Here is an 18,369-nt window from a genome sequence, read left to right as displayed (position 1 = left end):
TTATATATCCTAGGTATCTAGCCTGCGTATATTAAGTAATGAATAAAAATCGGATTATCGGGGGTGATATTCTGGTTCGACACCAAACTGAATAATGGCGTCTACTCCCAGAATATGGTAACAACTGGACCTTCCCCCCCCCCCCCCAAATGAAACCTCACAAAACCGCGATACCATCAAGACAGAAGTGTCGAGCATGGAGAACAAGAACCCCAATCCAGCTTCCTTCCAGTCGTCAGTACATTGGACACAACTAGGTGCATGCGAATGCGTATATAAATATGTTACTAGATATGAAGAAAGAGCAAGGCATTCGCTGGATAATACCTAACCGATACATAGATATCTACGCCGTCATATCAAATCATCATCGAGAAGCAACAGTTGCGTGCGCCAAGGCGGGACAGAATTAAGGGAAAAAAAAAAAAAACCAGAGAGGAAAAAAGGTAAATAAATAGGTAGTAGTCTTCAATAAACGTGCGAGCGAGCTGGGGGGAAAAACAAATAAAGTAACAACAGCGGATATCCTAAATCAAGTAGACACTCTCGGGGCGTACTTCGCCGCGGCAGTGTCGAACAGTGCGCTCTTTTCTTGAATGTCGGAGAGGAGGATATGCGAGGGTTGGATCTGTTCGAGGCGTCTGATGATGAGGGGTGTGTTGTTAGCGGATAGCTGTATTGTTGGGGGCAAATGGGTGTAGGTCATAGTTCGAAAGAGAGACCCGGGAGGGTATAAGGAGGGAGAGGGGATGGGAGGTAACGTACTGCTCCAGCTCTTCCGAGGGCTTGCCAGCCAGAACATTCAACACCACGGCATTGGCAATCAATTCGGCCTCGTCGGGATGTTGCTCCAGCGCCGCCGTCAACGCGGCCTCGGCCTCAGGCAGCCGGCCCAGGTGGAGTTCTGCCACGGCTTGGCCGACAATTGACAGGGGAGCGGAGGTGCTGGGGGCCGAGGCCAGCTCTTCGTAGACGTAGAAGGCCGCTTGGTACTTTTCGCCGCCCTGGAGACGAGACCGAGAAAGTTAGCTAGACGGACCCAAACAAGCCTATCCAGAATCGCAATACGAGGGACGGGAGAGGGAGAGGAAACGTACGACACGCATGCCAACCCACGACTCAGCCAGGTTAACCAGAAGAGAATCCTGGGCCCAGCGCTTAGCAGCCTGGACTTCCTTCAGGGCAAGATCGGAGCGGTTTTGCTGGAGATGGATCTGAACGATCAGGGCGACACTAGACCAATGGAAAAGTACCAGTCAGCTCAACCCGTCAACAATGCAGCAGTACCCTCTGGCACTGAGCGCCAGCAAAAAAAAAGGCAGAGCATTGCGGTGTATAAAACTCACGCCTCCAAGTTCCCCTGGTGCTTGGTCAACAACGCCAGCGCATCCTCGCTGTGGCCTTGAGCCTGAAGCACCGCACCACCCAGAATCTGGACGGTGCCGTTATCGGGATAGTTCTCCGCAAGATCCTGCACCAGCTTCAAGGCGGATTCTTCGTCTCCGGTCGTCTGCTGCGCGAGGGCCTTCACGGCCGCGAAATCGGGGGTCTCCTCCTCGCCTTCGACATCGGCCAGCACTTCGTCGGTCTGGCCGAGAGCGACCTGGGCGCGGAGCTGCAGGACACGGGCGGGGACGTGGTTCTCGGGGGAGAGGGCCGAGGTGTCGAAATCGATCACGGACTGGTATTGGCCTTGGTGGAAGGCATTGTGGATGTTGATCAACTCTATGGGGGGCAAGCTGTGTCAGCTAGCTGTTGGCGTGGGAATGGCGGGGGGTTGGCCCAATTGGGTTGACTTACCACCCTCCGCTGAGAAAGGGTCCATTGTAGATGGATTGGGATGTGGAAAAAGACAGGGTCGAAGTGAGGGAATGAAGAATGCGTGTTTGGGGGGGGTATACTCCGTACTGGTCGCTGAGATGCTGCAGTCGTGATCCGCGGAGGGCGGAAGTCGTCACGTTGCCTTTACGGGGGGCGGTGGGCGGCAGGTGGCCCGGGTCGGGGTAGGTTAGCCGAGCCCGGCCTGGCTCTACACAGTACGAAGGAGCATGTTCAACTTAATTGTGTGGGCTTTTGTACTCGAGATGGCTCAGGAGCATTGTAAAGAGGAAATTGCAGAGTATCCGGAATCAACATAGCGTTCCAGCCGCAGATTGATATTAACACAAACGTAAACCATATACGAACAGACACGTCCTGACAGTATACCTCTAGGGTCCTTCAGGACAGTGGACATGATCAATAAACAGATGATGATGATAATGGCGATGAAGAAGAAGAAGAAGAAGAAGAAGAAGATGATGATGATGATGATGATGATAGTTCTCTGCCCGAGGCACCATCCCCCGCTGACCAAGGCCTAGACCATAATGCACAATCCCCCACCAGTGATGCCCTATGATGCAACCGCTTCCTCGGTGACTCCCCTGAATGCGACCCCGATGCAATGACAAGTGAGATCTCGAATGCCACTTTGAACCCAAAGAAAACCGAAAGGAAAGGAAAAGCCCGAGCCGGATGCGAAGTTATGAGGTGAGATAGATAAGACAGTCAGGTAATGGAAAATTCGTTCGCAACGATAACCACACAACCATGCAACGCAGAAAAACAAGACAGCAAAAGCAAAAATCAGAGGGTATCGCTGATAAATAGAGGTACTCCAGTACCCCCTCACACACAGGAGCCAGAACACAAACATGAAAGAAAGATAACACCATGAGCCCGCCCTCTCGAGAGTCGGAAATCAGCCATGCATCGCCCCTGATAGATAACAAAACGTAAACCCAGATATGCGAGATCATGCTTGTCTTCGAGCCCTCCAGTGGCTACATTCGCGACCATAATGCGCCTTAGGCTCCAAAAAGACATCGGGAAAGGATAATGAATGCAAACAAATACAACCAAAGCTGACAGAACACCGCTTCTTTACTTGCACACGGGTTAAAACAAATATCAATGTAATGGCGAAATGAGACGTTGGGGGCGACGAGGCCGCGAGGAGCGCAGCGCCTGCTGCGCGATCATCGCAACGAAAGTCAGCACCGCTTTTGATGGAGCCTAAGGAGGCAATGACAACGTGGACGCAGCGGAAACGGTTGGTGTCAAAATCGGAGAAGTGGGAGACGTATTGTCTTCCAGACTGAGGGGTGTCTCGTTTCCTTTGTCTGAGCCAGCGTCCCTGTCGCGTTCGGTGGATGACGACCGCTTGAAAACAGTTTGACCGATTTGTCGAAGGATACCCATTCGCTCTGCACGGAGCTCGTCGGCATCTAGTCGTTGAACTGAAACAGGCTCCTCCTTTGCGATCTTGCAGAACAGGGTCGAGAATAGATATTGATCGCCACCTGTATCATGGAGAGGCAGGTAACGATAACCCTGAGAAAGGCTGGTGAGTTTGGCTGTAAATGTGGCCAACTGAACACTGTTGTTGTTTCCTGCACTGCGGCCATCCGAGGAGCTCCAGACCGTCCAACGGACAAATACCAAGTCCGGGTACTTAGTCTCTAATGACAACTTGAAGCGATCGTTGAAGATGGGGCTGTATCCATTGCTCTGCTCGATTTTCGTGCGCCGGCGATGCGGATAGCCGATTCCTGACATGCCGTTCCGCGCAGAAGCGTTCATGCCCCCTTCACCAAGGACGAAGCTCTGACCTCGATCATCCGCGCTGAACATCTCGATTTCCACATACGGGTTGATATTATCATCGGGCCCAAGGGTGCGAGGGCGAGGCAGTTGCTGAGCTGAAATGACATCAACCGAGAATCGAATTAACTTTCGCTCCAGACCTTTCTTCCTATCCTCATCCAGAGGATCAACTGCACGAAGGGAATGGGGCTTGAGCACGTAGCCGGTGCGGTCAGTTCCAGCCGCAAACATTGCCTGGTTCATTTGCATTCCTACGTCATAGGTCTGCCAGTTCAGGGCAGCCATCTGCACCCCGCGCCTCCAAAATTTAAGAGGATCGAAGTTGGATGACCGTAGGCGAAAGCCGGATGGGTAAACTCTCGTCAGATACTTGCGGTTATGCTTCTCGAATAAGGCCTTGCCATCAGCATCGCGGCAGATGCTCTCGAAAGAACGTTCAGCAAATGAGTACACGTGGTTGTACCGCTGACTTTCCGGGGACGAGAAGCTATGCCACTTGTAACCGCGGGTATACACGCCCAAGTCTGACAAAGGTTTCGTGATTTTGCTCTTCTGGCGCCGTTTCCGTTCGCGTCTCATGGATGTCAAAGCACCATCACTGTCTTCTGTAGCACTGCTAATGCTAGTTGTTGTAAAAGACCGTCGGTCTTGCGATATAAATGCATCGATACCATCCGGGCCAGCCGTGGACGGCCCGGCAAGAGAAGGGAGATTTGAAATCATTGGGTATTCAGGAACTGCTGGGCGCATGAAAGGAGAACTCGAACTGCGTTTACGACCCGCACTGATCAAGGAGCTCGTGGATTCTTGTCGCATGTCGCCTTGAGTCTCATCACATGTCTTGACTTTGACAAGGATGCGGCCCTTCAGCTCCTCCGGCGAGGGAAGGACGAACGTGTTTGTAAGCAAAGGCTCCAAGACCAGTTGGTCTTTGAATGTCTCCTTCATGATTTTCACCATTGCTAGTTGTTGCTCGGGGTTGCAATGGACCTCGAGTGACAGAATGAGAGGAAAGTCCGTGCTGATGAATGCATATCGGTTGATGACAGTGATGCAATCAGCAAACAAAACACTAGTAGTCATGGTCCTTCCGTGAGAGACAATAGGGCGGCCATCCGCTCCATCCCAGCAGTCAATCTCTACACAGCGACACCCTTGGAACAAGGCGCTTATGTATGCCTCCGTGCTGGAGGCACCAGCTACCTGGCGTCCCAAGAGGTATGTGTTGTGCGAGCTGGAAATGAAATACTCGTTCAGAGGGCGGTCGAATCTGGACTGAGGGGCGCGAGACGCATATACACCGTTCCAAGAAGAAGATAGGAAAGATGTGAAAGCATCAAGTCCCATGCGGGGAACTGCGATATCAGAATGCTCCGGGAGACTCGGTGCGCGCGGTTTGGACTTCCGTACAAATTTGTCAAAGATGGAGACCCAGTAGCTTCGGTCGGATTCGACATCTTCCTGTTGCACGTCGCGGAGGAAAGCCAGAAATTCCTCGACAGTAAGGCCCTCGGGGTCCAGAGCACTATCCTTGAAGATAGCCTTCACATCCTTTCTCTCCTTCAAGCGACCGACAAAGTCACTGAATTCAGAAAAGTATAGCTTGCCCTTGCTGTTGTTGTCCGCCTTCGAAAATTGAGCACGGAGCATGTTCTTCGAACAGTTGATGTGCAAACTGCGACAAACGCTCTCAACTGCTCCGAAATCTAAGCTCTCGAGTTCACCGGGTTTCAGACCCTTTGGATATAATCTGGTCATCTCGCGCTGCCAGTGGGCTTTCAAAACCGCGTCGCTCTGACCGGAGCCAGCCAGGCCAGCCATGAGACCAATTCTGTAGCGGGAGATGTGTTCAAGAGTTGTGGTCCAGAGTTCGAGAATATAGTCGTTGGGCGCGATCAAGTGTAGTGTCTTCACGGCTCGTCCCTTCGATCGTTCGGCGTCCGCAATAACGATAGTAAACCATCGACTTTCGGCATCCTGTGGAACCTGGTGCTCTTCGCGGTAATTTCTTGCATCGGCCCCCACGCGGATCTCCTTGATGTCATCGATATAGAAACGCTTTGTCGGGTTCGAAACATCCCAGTAGACTTTGCCAGCATCAAGGTCAAGGAAAAATCGCACTTGCTTCCGTCGCTTCTTTGTAACCTTCGTGAGTATCGTGCCGCGTTGTATCGCCGAATCGACCTTGGGTGCCACAGCACCCGAATTGCGAGACGTAGCCATGAAGCTTTCATTCTGCAAGCTGGAGGCTTCTGAGCCACACCAGACTCCCAGAGATTCCAGGGCGTCGTTGCTATCTTCTTCGTTACTGGACTCCAGTGCGCTCTCGAAACTAGTTTGTCCAGTTTTGCTATCACTCCGTCGGCGCATGGTAATGGTCACGGGACCAGAGCTGCGGTCCCGTTTGTCATTATGCGAAGCGGACTGCCGTCTCCGAGTGAGCTTATTAGCGGCTCCCCGAGATATTCTGCGCATTAGACCTGGACCTTTGTTTGGAACCTGACCGACCGCGTCGCCCGAGCCGGAGGCGCTAGCACTCCCAGGAACAGCCATGATTGACTCTCCAAGCTCAAGAGAGGCGGGAGGTATCAGAGGAAAAGATGGTATTCGACCACGAAGTGAGTCAGTGGCTGATTGTAGAGGGGTGCCTGAGGGGCTGGAAGCATTTGAGAAGTTATAGGTAGGGCGTAGTGAGTTTGGTGTAGTCGTATATGAAGAGGCATAGACCGGTGCGGAAGAGGGAGTAGGGGCGGGCGGAACAGAAGTGATGACATTATGTAGTTTTGGGGGTTTGGGGAGAGAGCCAGTAAGTTTTAAACTTGCTTGAGAGTCGCCGTTCACGGTCGAAGGCGACGAAGCAGCGGCGTAAGCCATTGCGGATACCTGCCAGACGTAGCACCCAGCTGCAAAACGTGAGATTGTAGACCTGCCGTGAACCGCGCCAATGCTTGAGTCACCTGGACTCTTCAGGGGACGAATGAACAACGACGTGCAGTAACTAGGCGGTCGTGTTGGTCCTGATATGGCGACCTATAGCGAAAATGCAATACGAGCCAAAAAAGGGAACGGGTCTGGCTGAGTGATGCAAAAGCCACTTCCTTAGCGGGATTGCTCTGTCTTTGATATCTGCATCTTGGCCTGCCTCTGATGCAATGCGGAGAGCCCTGCCGGAGAGCGCTCGCGAGGGTAGGGTACGGGATTCGGGTTCCTGATAACAATTGAAACAGACACTGGCTTTGTGTAACAAAGGCTCCGCGGGGGGGGGGGTGGGTGGGAAGGGTCCTGGAACCCTGTTGTCAATTCAATTGATCAAGAACGACCGATGACTTGGCTCCCAGGCTTTGTCTCTTTTCGGAACCGATTTTCGTCACGTTTCCTGGTCTCTTTTAATTTGCCCGGTATTTCTTGTCTCGGGTCCCTATTTTACCCCTCCTCGATTCGCCGATCGTCTAGTACGCGGGGAAAGCTGTCTGTCTGCAGCAGGAATGAGAGGACGTGCGGAGCCCAACCAATTGGCTGTGGCTGGTGCAGGCGGGCGAGGTTCTTTTCCAGTGGGCGGCAGGAGGAACGAGGAACCCTCCAGGGCGAGTCGGGAATCGGTATTGAAAGTAGAAAATTGTGAGCGAAATTATGCAAGTCAAAAGCCGTGTGCGCGGCGCATGTGCTTAGCTGTCAGCAGAGCCCCTCCGCAGGTAGGTCGGTAGGTGATGATAGGTGGTAGGTGGTAGGTGGGAGGTAGGTAGGTAGGTCGGTAGGTAGCTTTCACGGGACGCCCGAGTTGGGATTGAGCAGGGAAATCGGCTTCGCGTCGATTGGCGTCTGGCGTCACTCCAGGAGACTAGGGAAGGCTGCGAAAGAATGGAGAATCGGCGACGAGGATCGGAACCGCGAATGCAGGATTGCCTGCCAACACAGTGATGCAGGTGGTCCAAAGGGGAAGGGTGATAGTGTGAGCAATCGGAGATTGGACCGACAAAAGTAATCGCGAGGGCTGCGGTTCTCTAGTGTGGTCCGATGTGTAGCTTTTCCAGTTTGCTGCACGGTTACGTGGAGAGTAGTAGAGGACCTGCAGCGAAAGGCGCCAGGATGTGAGTAAGAGAGGAGATCATGCGACGGAGGAAACAGTGCCAGCGTTGTCCTTCGTTTCGCCTGGTTGGAGGGGGATTTGAATCTCCACTTGCGGAAGTCGGGGGAAGGCGACGATTCTGGAAGTCAAGAGGGTCAATGAGGTGGTGGAGGAAATTCGGTCTTCGCCCTTTTTATGGATTTCCCATCCACGCGAATGCGGAGTCGTACAGACAAGGAGAAGTTCGGAGGGAAGGATTTTGGAAGTCGCTTTCGAAGAAACCGATGGATGTTTCAATTGAAAGAAAGCTGGAGTGGATACTTACTGACGTACTCCGTACCGCTGTATTGCCCGTCTCGGCCGTATTGTCAACTCGGAACTTGGAAAGTCCTGCGTTTCCGGCTGTACCTGACGCGTAAAGTACGGTAACACGACTCAGACCGTTTCCACCGGCCAACTAGGTGTAAGTTCTTTTGCCTTGAGACCAGGAGGTCCCGCCGACTAGCCCCAGTGCCAATGTCTCAGCAGGACTGAAAAAAACGCAGGTCCGATCCGTCTGGTACCGACCGAAACCAGCCAGGTAATGATGATATAAGACAATAAAGGTAATGATGATGGCAGTGGATGGCAGTGATGATAGCAGAGGCGTTCGCTTGATGTCTGTCCACCCCCGGTTGCTTTTGCGGTTTTCGCAGACAACACCAGAGTCCAACTTAAATGATGGGCACAGCAATGCAGTCAGTTCAAAGGGAGAAGTCGCAAGTCCTATATACTACTGGGTAGCCGCCGGGAAAGGGATAACCTTTACGGAGCGCACTTAGTTCAGGTATGCTAAGTCTAATCAAACTGGGCCGTCATTGCTGGGCACCTCTTTCAAGGTTGGAACCCGTCCTCCGCTCGCTGAACGTGAGTTGTTCGCGAAACATCACAACAGCCGCCCGCCCGTCCAAGAAGGTAATTATGATATGAGACTACTCATGATCATAAGATCCTATGAGGCTCCTCCTTTCATACTACGGGGGTACACTAGCGACGACAATACCCAGCCGGTGTCTTTCCGGACTTTCCCTATGGCTCCCTATCGATAGTGCCAAGATGGACTTGGCATATTCAGGGAGAAGAATACCATTTTCCTCTGTGCTTTTCCTTTCTGTTTCCCTGCCTGCTGCATCTGAGGTCCCTACCCGATGTACGTTGCTGCATTCTGTTACGAATTATCTATCTCTGGTCCTCAAATGCAAGACCTACTGCTTTGAGCTCCACCATTTGCCAGGAGATCACTGCCAGTTTACCCCGTACGCCCGATCTATTGGATGATCATCCCTTGACGGTGGTATCACTGTCAATCGCGCGGGTAGACGGACTGATAGGTACCTGTGTATGCTGTTTCACCTTTTGGGGGGCGGGGGGAGAATCATTAGGTCGTCGCACAGGCAAGGCAGAAAAGGGGAGGGCGAATAACGGGAAGAACGAACATCAGTTGCTATGGAGGAAGGTGGATACATTCGATTATTATTATTGTGATCTAGGTAGGTCAGTAGTCACGGAGTACTCCGTAGCAAGAGAAAAAAGGGTATTCTAATTCCCCACGGACAATCCGCAATCCGCTGCATAGTATCTAGTAAGGAAGTGGTACCTATATCAGACGGGGACGCGGTACGGAGTACGGAGTTATCCACCGACCATCGCTGCTCAGAAGAATCCAAAGCATGCCTGACCGTCGATCTACAAGCACTATTACCGTGTCCATCGTCATCGTCATTATTGTTGATGTTACAGATTGCCGTCGAGGCACCGACACGGCGGTCCTCCTGGGGGAGATATGTGGATCTTGGATTCCCGTTCTCTTAGCCCTGGGGGGATTATTCATTCCCCTTTGTTTTCCGATTTTTGAATTTCCGATGCCAGGCGATGATGACCCAACAGCCTACCACTCACTACTGCAGTAACCGTGATCCCTGTCCTTCCCAATAGTCTCTAAAACCGGATGTTGCAACCAGACTAGAGCCTGCACGCAATCCCCCCCCCAGGCCACTAGTAGCATGTATGTACGAGGCGACGAGGGTGTTCGGGGCTTGTCACCTGACACTCGGGCTGGGGATGTGCAGACCGCCTGAAACTTAAATTATCATTCTGCTCTCTTTTTTTTTTTTTCTTTTCTGATGTCTTGTACCCGTTCCGTGATGGTTTCCTTTAATTTCCCCCGGTATGCAATCATGTATTCTCGTTCGATGCCTCATGGGACATGGAAAGGGGAAGAAAAGGAGCCGGAGAAAAGGAGGATAGCCATAGGTTGGTGGGCGAGATGACGGTTGGTGCCGCTTTATCCCTACTTGACATTATTGTGGAGCTTCAGGTGGTTCACTTCATTTTTTTCTAATTTTTCTAGGTTCATCGTTGGTGCAATGATGGCCAGCGTAAGAGGGTGCAATAAGTTATCGGTAAATTAAAAATACCTATTCGAGATGGAGATTTGCGATTGAGTCATCCCACTTAGTAAGTCAGTACTGACTAGTTAACTACTGTCCTTAGGGTAGCCCTGTCCTTGGTCTGAACGCGGGGGAGAAAACCGGCTAGTACTGCGGCCGTGGTAATCTTACACGCGTTGGGAATCGGGAATCGGGAGGCAGCTGGCTGAGGCTGAGGCAGTGGCAGTGGCAGGGGGGTTTCGCGGGGCGGTGCGGAAAGGGGAAGGGGAAGGGGAAGGGAAGGGGCCGGAAAGTGGGAACCAATGCCAATACGAAGAAGTACCAGCGGCAAATTAACCGGGGCAGTCCAAAGCGGTACCTAAGGTAAGTAGTAAGAAACGAGATCTTCGATCACGACATTTCAGCAGTAGTACTCCGTACTGCTGTGCTATCCAAAAGCCTGACAGCTGTTTTCTGCTTCGGCTCCGTGATCTGGGTATTATAGATGCCTACCTAATAACAGCCCCAACTAAAGTCATTAGGGCTGCGTGCCACGAGCAATGCTGGCCTGTTGTTTGTCCTAGGCACTCCTGTACTAAAGCCTTTGTCTGCGACATGTCGGACATTCCTTAGATACCCAAGATAGGCGGTGGTACCGGGTTATTGGGAAGGTAGTGGAGAAGCGGTCAAAGAGTCTCTCTCCTTTCCATTGGACATCAGATGCCCCCAGTGGCTGTGGTTCAGATATTGGGTAACAACATGAACAGGTTATGACGAGAGCGACGAAAAAGGGTTATCAAGCATCCCAGTCATAATTGGACGCGGTATAAGTCTTCTTTCTGCGGAGTAGTTCATTGCTTTTTCGCCCCGGCCCTATGACACCGTGGATCTTGGTTGTATCTACTTGGGTCCAACTCCAGCCGCTCGATTTTCCAACAAATTATTCGGCACTAGCAAACCGGACTGCAGGCACTATGTACCACCTACTAACAAGACAGATAGTACTCCGTACTTGCGAAGGTATGGGGTGCTTGTCGCGTCAGGTTGATTGTTGGGGGGCAGGCAGTCAATGCGCATCTCCCTTACAGGACTGCAGACAGCGGCGTTTTGGTGGGGAAATGCGATGGAAATGCCACCGATTACTCGTACGAACCTAGGGGGAATGCGCATCGTCAACCAGATGAAGGCAACCGTGAATACTAGTAGTAAGCTGCGGGGCGTCTTTAACCCCGCACATTGCTGAGCCTTTCTGCTGAGTTGGCGATTCTGCGGCTATCATCTCATCGCCGTATTCATATCGCGCAACGCCTATTTCTGCTACCTGTCCTTGGCCTCCCTTTGCGATAGTCGTGAAGGATGCCGGTGACCCCATTTTTTGGGTCTCAAACATGTCTCTTCACTGCCACAATAATTATTCTCATTGGTCAGGTATTAATTCCTTGGATACAGACTGACCGGTCTATGTTCATGGGGGGGTTTACCATCCTTGGTTAGGTATGCAACGGCGTTTATCACCCTGGTCATCCAACCCCGAGACATGAAATATGCATCTGCCCTTGGTATAGCTGTGCTCTTCCGGTCATAAAGTCTGACTAGATCCGATCTCAAAACCACTCACAATAAGCAACTTACCCAGAGAAGACACCTTCGATCCCTTCCCGAGTACAGCAGGGTATGGTCCGATGAGGTAAATTTTATTTGCTATCAACGTCAAGTTTATCTATCTACAGGGCTGTGCATTGATTATGCCTTGCTGGGACAAGGAGGTTTCTTCGTCCAATTATGGCGTCGCTGGACATGCAAATGACCATGTGCTACACAGCAGAGCATCGATTCCTACAGGTGAACGCGGGTGGAAGTCAAGCATGCAATGATCTGGGAATACCACGATATCAGGTTCCGATCTCGCTCCGGTCGATCCGTGCGCTAAATTGATATCGCGGCTGTGGCGGAATTTCTTTCATCATAAATGTAGAGCACAGCTTGGGCATGAACCTCTCCTCGATTCTGCTAATGCGCAAGGGAGATTTGTGCGGTTGAGACCTGCGACTCTATCGAGATAGTACCTACAGTAGGCACCGCGGACAGCCGCGGGGGGGATTTTCTTGATAAGAGAGCTTGCCGTCGCATAGCGTCTGACTGCCTGGCGAAGTAAGCCGGTAGGTAGGATTATCTACTCCGTACTGCACACTGGATATCGAAATCATGGCAGGATCCTGTCTGTCTGCATGCCTGCCTGCCTGCATGCATGGACAATAGGCGGTCCTGGTAGGCTGTATTGAGATCCTGTCCCCCTCCCAACCAGCAGATGCTGATAATGTCGATCCGAAGAGGGGAAATGAGGAAATGACCCATGCTTTGCTTTAGGTTATCGCCATCTCGCGTGCATCGGTGACTTTGACCGCTCCTATTTTCCTGGATTTCCTGTTGACCTAGGGATCAGACCATCATCCCAGCCCAAATTAAAATGCGGGATCCGACCAGGTGGACTGGTGCTGATTATCTTGACGATCCTAGGGGCAGAACATATGACGACGGAAACTATCTATGTATCAACCGAAGGAATGGATAAGGTCAGGAGCACCAAGATAGGCGCCAAAATACTGCACCCCCGCCCACGGGCATCATCCAACCGTATTTTGACGCATTACGGAGTCGAAATGAATTTCTTCCGATATTGGAAATAATAATAAAATAAATAAAATAAATAAATAAATACATGGTCATGTATGCTTGCTCCTATTCGTGGCAAGGGGCCCAACACGTCGGCGCCACTCCGTCCCATTATCTTGTATCTAAGTGTTGTAGGTTGTAGTAGGCGCGTAGCAACACGGCTTAGTATTAGGTCGCCTGCCCTATTTACTTACCTTAGCTTAACGTATCCCGGGAGACGACGAACTGCAACAAGAGGCATGCTGATTACCGGACTGGTACTAGATACTCCATCATCCAAGGACTCCGAAGTACGGAGTGCAGGGGATGCTAAATACACTACTGCCAAGCGTGCATTCTTTAGGCAGGGAAGGGATGCTCAGCGTCCACACGTGCCGACTTGACTTCGGTATCATTGGCCGAAACGATTATTATCAGACACGCCCAGGAGTACTACACAGTAGAGTAGTAAGGTAAGGAAGGCAGTGACTTCTGCTCGGCCGGTACTCCACGAGTCCATACTGTGATTGGCCATTTTCTTCCTGAGCGGTCTGCCAAGGGTGGAATTCTTCGAGGCATCGTTGTGCTAGGATGAGTACTTACTACTTAGATACTCGCTAAGGATGCCCACCCATCTAGTACTGACTCCATCATCCATGGTGCCTAGTACCAGATAGGAGATAGATAGCACCTGCTAGGCTAGGCAGCTTCCAACCTCAATCATGGGGGAAGTCTCGGGCAGTAGCTGTGATTGGGCCGAGGCCGCTGCTTCGTGGGGCTTCTCCCAAACGGTGGCCCACTCTTGACAGGCTTCCAAGCCTTCCATCGCGGTTTCCTTTTCGCTCAGGATCTCGCACCCGGGAACTCCTTGCTACGATCACCAACGTTGCTGAATAATAAGTGAGCACACCATTCGAACGAGAGACTCTCTCCCCACCTTACGGTGTACAATCGAGTGCCTTGGTTGGTTTTGGTGAAGGGTTAACGATGGGCTCGTATATCGTGTATAATACGAACCAGAATGCTGGTGACCAGTAGATGATCCTTGATTCCCAGTGCCCCCCCCCCCAAGTAGCTCCAGAATGTAGTAGGTACCGGTAGATATATACTGCGGAGTACTATACTGTTCTAAACATCGAAATTTCTAGTTGCGCCTATTATAGGTACCCACTAGTACTTCGCAGGTTCCTACTAATGCCGACGGTGTACACTGGAGCAGCAGAGATTTCTCGAAGCTGATAGTCTGTATCTATCTAGTAGTAGCTGCGTACTCCGAAGTGAACTGATGTACAAGAGACGCAACACCCTACACGGTCGTATCAATACTGGCAGTTGATCAACAGGGTGGAACTATGACATCATAGGCATAACAGACATCCCCTAGTACCACAGTGCCTTGTCGTATCCAACAGCCAGAGACAAAAGAATAGGTAAATATAGAAGAGACAGGGTTGGATCCAGGTCACCAAAAGAAAAGAGATATAGAGATGGCGCGCCTTAACGGGGGGGCTCCGAGAAGGCTTATCGTTGTGGTTACCATGTACCACTCACTACCCTGTCCCGTAAAGTAAGTCACAATTTCTGGGTCACGTCATGGGTGGTATCATCGACCTTTATCTGGTATGTCCCATACACCCGATGCTCTAACTTGTTTAGGGGCTGCAAGCCGTAGCCCTATTATTATTATGGAGAATGCTTGTCCCAAGCCTGTCCGGCCACTGTCCATATTGTCAGATTTGGAGCTCTTTTGTGCCTTTCCATAACTTTACCGGATCGCCGTTCTGTCCGACGTACGGAGCCGTCGAGGATGAAATGAGTCATAGGGAGGAGAAACTTCAAACGCATTAAATGTCAGTACCTATTGTGGTATGTCGAAACACCGCCTGGTACGGAGTACTCCTTGTTGAATAATAGGTTTAGTAAGCAGGTGCAGAAATCTGCCCCGTCCCATCAAGATTTGGGAAGATTTTCGGTTGCCGTGGCCGGTGCAATATGGGCAACCATGACGGTTCTTCCAATTGGAAGGCAGAGAAGCCCTTACCAACTGGATGGAACGTTGCGCCTCCTGGACCGGGGTCTGATCGTGGTGGCAGGTAATGAATGACCTGTCAGGTTTACAATACTCCGGTACGGAAGTAATTAAACCAACCGTCGCCTTCTGGTTCGTACTGGGTATTACAAATCGCCGATGCAATTTACCCTGGGGATTACCATACATCCTGGTACGGCTGCCATCATTATTAGCTAACCCACCCGCAACGCCCTTAAAGTTTTTTTTTTTTTTTTGGCTTCTGGGCAGACTGAGACTGGACTGGTAGATAGTAGATATCTATCTAGATAGTCAAGTCGATAGTGTTGCCGTACCCCGTACCTTAATCCTTAATCCTCGTCGTTTCTTTTTCTTCTCTGAAACTCTAAATCTGTTGGATCTGCTGCGCCTGTCTGTCTGTCTGTCTGCCTACTTCCGTGCACCCCGTACTTTTGTAGAACTGGAGCTGCATATCCTAGTGATACGATACCCACTCCCCCCTCGTCCTTTCCTGGAGGGGTTGTTGGAGCAAGGTACTCCGTAGGCCATTCACTGTTGGTTGAGGATAGGGGTGCATGCACCGCTCCTTTGACAGCACATGCCATGCCTGAGGCAAAGCGTAAATAAGTAAGTCAAGTAAGCGTAGCGCCGGCCTCAGCTGAGCCTCGTCAAGCCAGTTCCTTCGATGCGTCTTCGATGCTTCAACCTTCTTTGACCTCCCAATCCACGGTCGCACGGCGCATGCTGCAGGGTGTCATTCGACCAGCGCCCTTCTGGTCTTGATCCCAACAATGCCGCGATCCGGTTTTTGTTCTTGACAGTCGCCTATCGGCCGGCCAGGCATGCAACGTGTCGTGGCTTGCTGATAGTCGAATGATCTCTTCCTGTTGAAAATGCGGCACGCACGGGCAAACGCCCTTCTACTGTTGTCATTTCCATTCATTATTGATTATCAAGCCTCGTGATCGCCAATAGTATGGTTGCTTTCCCTCTTCCTCCTCTCTCCGGGCCGCCCCCCTCAGCCCCCTGCTTCTGTCTCCTGTCATCCATATCGGCATCGCAGTGAGATAGACATGGCCGTCCCGATGGGCTAGGACCCTTTCGATGATCTCTCCCCCGCCGTCGTCGTTGGTCGTTCGCTACCAGTCAGCCTGGGTATTGGGTAGGCGTCAGTGGGGTACACTATCACGAGTACTACTGCGACTATCATAGTAGTAGCCGAGAAAATAGGGACCTGTGCCACCGTTCAGGAATAGTGCCACAGTCGCCGAGGTGCTCAGGTGGGATTCCTTTCCGAATTCTGAGACAGTGTCGACTTGGCGCATCCGGCTTAAACGAACCAACAGTATCTACCCAATAATCCTTTGAACCCTCCAGGCCAAGCGGGGGACAGGGCGCGAATTGCTCTTGCATGGTGCTAATCAGACCCTGGCCCGTCCGGGTCCCTGGCTCTAGAATGAGGCTACTACAAAGTATGACATCGGCCCACTGCAGTGGCAACAACAGACGGACAGCGTTGCGGAGTTTACACCCGTACAGTACGTACATCACAGTAACTTGCACTCCGGCACCAACCCTCTTTGATCTGAGCATAAGGCAAAATCACCTCTACATTAAACCCTGGCCCTTCCTTTGATTGACACCCCACAATCGGCCAATGAAGGGCCCAGGCAAAAGGTAAGGCCGCTACGGAGCACTCTTGGCTGCAATCTGGCATTCCACGAATTGCGGTGCTGCCAGTAGCCTTCCTAGTAAGTTGGTTTTCTAGCCCCGAGCATGCATTTTGATTTCCCTTCTATTGCGGTGTTTCATATTTGGTGACACATTTGAGAATCATAGTGATTCTACGGAGTAGATCGGTTCTGCATCGCAGCAAGCAGATATGACAACAAATGACGTTATCGCCCTCGCATCCGTTCTCTCGGATAACAGTACGCTAGGGGTTGCCTAAGGGTTGAATTGTCTCCTTGCCAATCAGAATCGCCAAATCGGGCATTTCCTGGTGGCTGGATTCCACCGGGTTTCCACTGCAACAATCGTTTCCTGGCGACTTAAACGCTCAAAGCTGGATCACTGGCTAAAAATAACTTGGGATACCCATTCCCACGATCAACCGTTGTTATTGGGCTGGGGCTCTCAGGTACCTGGTTTCTCGAATCCTTCGAGAACCGGGCCAGACGATACAAGGACTGTGACATGGTGGAATTTCAGTTGCGGGTCTGCGGTACTCGCGACGCCGGTCAATTCCGTTGCGCAGATTCCGTTTCAGCTTACCGTGGTCTATCTGCCAATCCAGTCCAGTCAAGCGAGCAACCCCCATGAAGGCCCTATGTGGGACGATACCCAATGCAGCATATGCTGCGGCCCCCAGCAAGGACATTATTATTTCTTGCCTTTTATCAGATTGGATTTTTGTTTGCCTTGTGCCACTACATTTGCACGCCAGAGGCCTGTCGCAATTCCCACTGGACGTTGCACCTGCAGGTAGCCTGGCCTTCTTGCACCGGTGAAAGCACAGCCTTCAACAAGAATCCCTTGGGCGTAAGAAACCGCTTCTCGACACGTGTCACCACCCTCATCTAGTCTATACCAGGCCACTAGGCAATTTTTGATTATCTCTTTGAGCACAACCGTCTAGTGCTGGAGTGACAACGGGGAGAACAGACAGTAAGCCGAACTCTCAGTCTGGCAGGAGAGGCCTAGCCTTGTTACGGAGGTTCTCCAAGCAGTATGACCATGGGTAACGTCTTGCTCTTGGACTTTTTTCTCTCTATTGGCTGCTTTATGGTCCTTGTTTCTTCCACTTCTGGCTTGAGATGTTTGGCCATCTCTTTACCTAATAAATCAGCGATGATTGATTCCTTCGGACTCCGCCGCCTATCAGAAAATCTCCTTCCTTGGGTTCGGACATTTATTTCTTAGACCCCTCTTTTACTGCGTGCATCTCCACATGAACCTAGAGCCTTTCGGTCCCAGAGTGCAGGGCTTCAATTTATGCGAAACTGGGCAGCGGAGGCGAATCGTACTGCAAAAAATATGTACGTGCCATCGTTATGCCGCATCTTACGACAAAAACAGGTACGACCGGGCTTACGCAGCCATATAAACCAAGACGATGCCAGGGTTCCTGTATGTTACGGCCGCAGAGGCGTAAGTAAGTATGCAGGCAACGCGTCGGCACCATAGACAGCCAGTCCGCAGCTATCGCTTTTCTAGCTCGGCTTTTTGGATCAGTAGACCCGATTGCTACGAACATTGATAACGACATTAGCGCAAATTCGTTGGGCAACTACCACTGGCGGTGTTCGAGCGACCCATTACAGGCTAATGGGAACACAACCTGATGATGTGCTTAGAGACACCCCGTTGATACGTTGAGATGAGATGAGGCCCGAGGCAGAAACTCGGACGAGAAACGAAGGACCATTTTTGGTAGTAGTTCCTTCTGCACCAATGGGACGTATGATCGCACACTTCTCGCCGCATGTCTACGATGGGGCTTGCAATGGGTCGATCACGATGGATACGAGACGTCTTTGTAGCTGCCGGAACCACACGGCTCACCC

At 51.4% G+C, this 18,369-nt stretch overlaps 3 protein-coding genes across 3 annotated transcripts; 1 reads left to right on the top strand and 2 right to left on the bottom strand.

Moving 5' to 3' along the window:
- Positions 1–202: 202 nt before the first annotated feature.
- On the bottom strand, positions 203–1,918 carry BO70DRAFT_363458 (putative Coatomer subunit epsilon). Its single transcript, XM_025543567.1, has 5 exons — positions 1,801–1,918; positions 1,347–1,725; positions 1,098–1,233; positions 766–1,004; positions 203–641 (listed from the first exon to the last, which is right to left on the bottom strand). The coding sequence occupies exons 1-5, from the start codon at positions 1,823–1,825 to the stop codon at positions 533–535; spliced, it is 888 nt and encodes a 295-aa protein (XP_025398088.1). The 5' UTR covers positions 1,826–1,918; the 3' UTR covers positions 203–532.
- A 959-nt stretch (positions 1,919–2,877) lies between these two features.
- BO70DRAFT_68430 (putative 1-phosphatidylinositol-4,5-bisphosphate phosphodiesterase Plc1) lies at positions 2,878–6,682 on the bottom strand. Its single transcript, XM_025548645.1, has one exon. The coding sequence runs from the start codon at positions 6,520–6,522 to the stop codon at positions 3,058–3,060; it is 3,465 nt and encodes a 1,154-aa protein (XP_025398087.1). The 5' UTR covers positions 6,523–6,682; the 3' UTR covers positions 2,878–3,057.
- A 1,757-nt stretch (positions 6,683–8,439) lies between these two features.
- Positions 8,440–9,189, top strand: BO70DRAFT_363456 (uncharacterized protein). The gene has a single exon (XM_025543566.1). It carries the CDS (start codon positions 8,810–8,812, stop codon positions 9,029–9,031), a length of 222 nt encoding a protein of 73 aa, XP_025398086.1. The 5' UTR covers positions 8,440–8,809; the 3' UTR covers positions 9,032–9,189.
- The last annotated feature ends 9,180 nt before the right edge of the window (positions 9,190–18,369 follow it).

This window comes from Aspergillus heteromorphus (assembly GCF_003184545.1).
Source record: "Aspergillus heteromorphus CBS 117.55 chromosome Unknown BO70scaffold_18, whole genome shotgun sequence".
NCBI lineage: Eukaryota > Fungi > Ascomycota > Eurotiomycetes > Eurotiales > Aspergillaceae > Aspergillus > Aspergillus heteromorphus.
This window is presented reverse-complemented; position numbering and strand designations above follow the sequence as displayed.

Bases quoted from the DNA above. Each gene is read 5' to 3' on its own strand.
- BO70DRAFT_363458 (XM_025543567.1), bottom strand. From the start codon at position 1,825: ATGGACCCTTTCTCAGCGGAGGGTG. The intron at 1,726-1,800 runs GTAAGTCAACCC...TGCCCCCCATAG, and splicing joins CCCTTTCTCAGCGGAGGGTG to AGTTGATCAACATCCACAAT. The intron at 1,005-1,097 runs GTACGTTTCCTC...TCTCGTCTCCAG, and splicing joins CGTGGGTTGGCATGCGTGTC to GGCGGCGAAAAGTACCAAGC.
- BO70DRAFT_68430 (XM_025548645.1), bottom strand. From the start codon at position 6,522: ATGGCTTACGCCGCTGCTTCGTCGCCTTCGACCGTGAACGGCGACTCT.
- BO70DRAFT_363456 (XM_025543566.1), top strand. From the start codon at position 8,810: ATGGACTTGGCATATTCAGGGAGAAGAATACCATTTTCCTCTGTGCTT.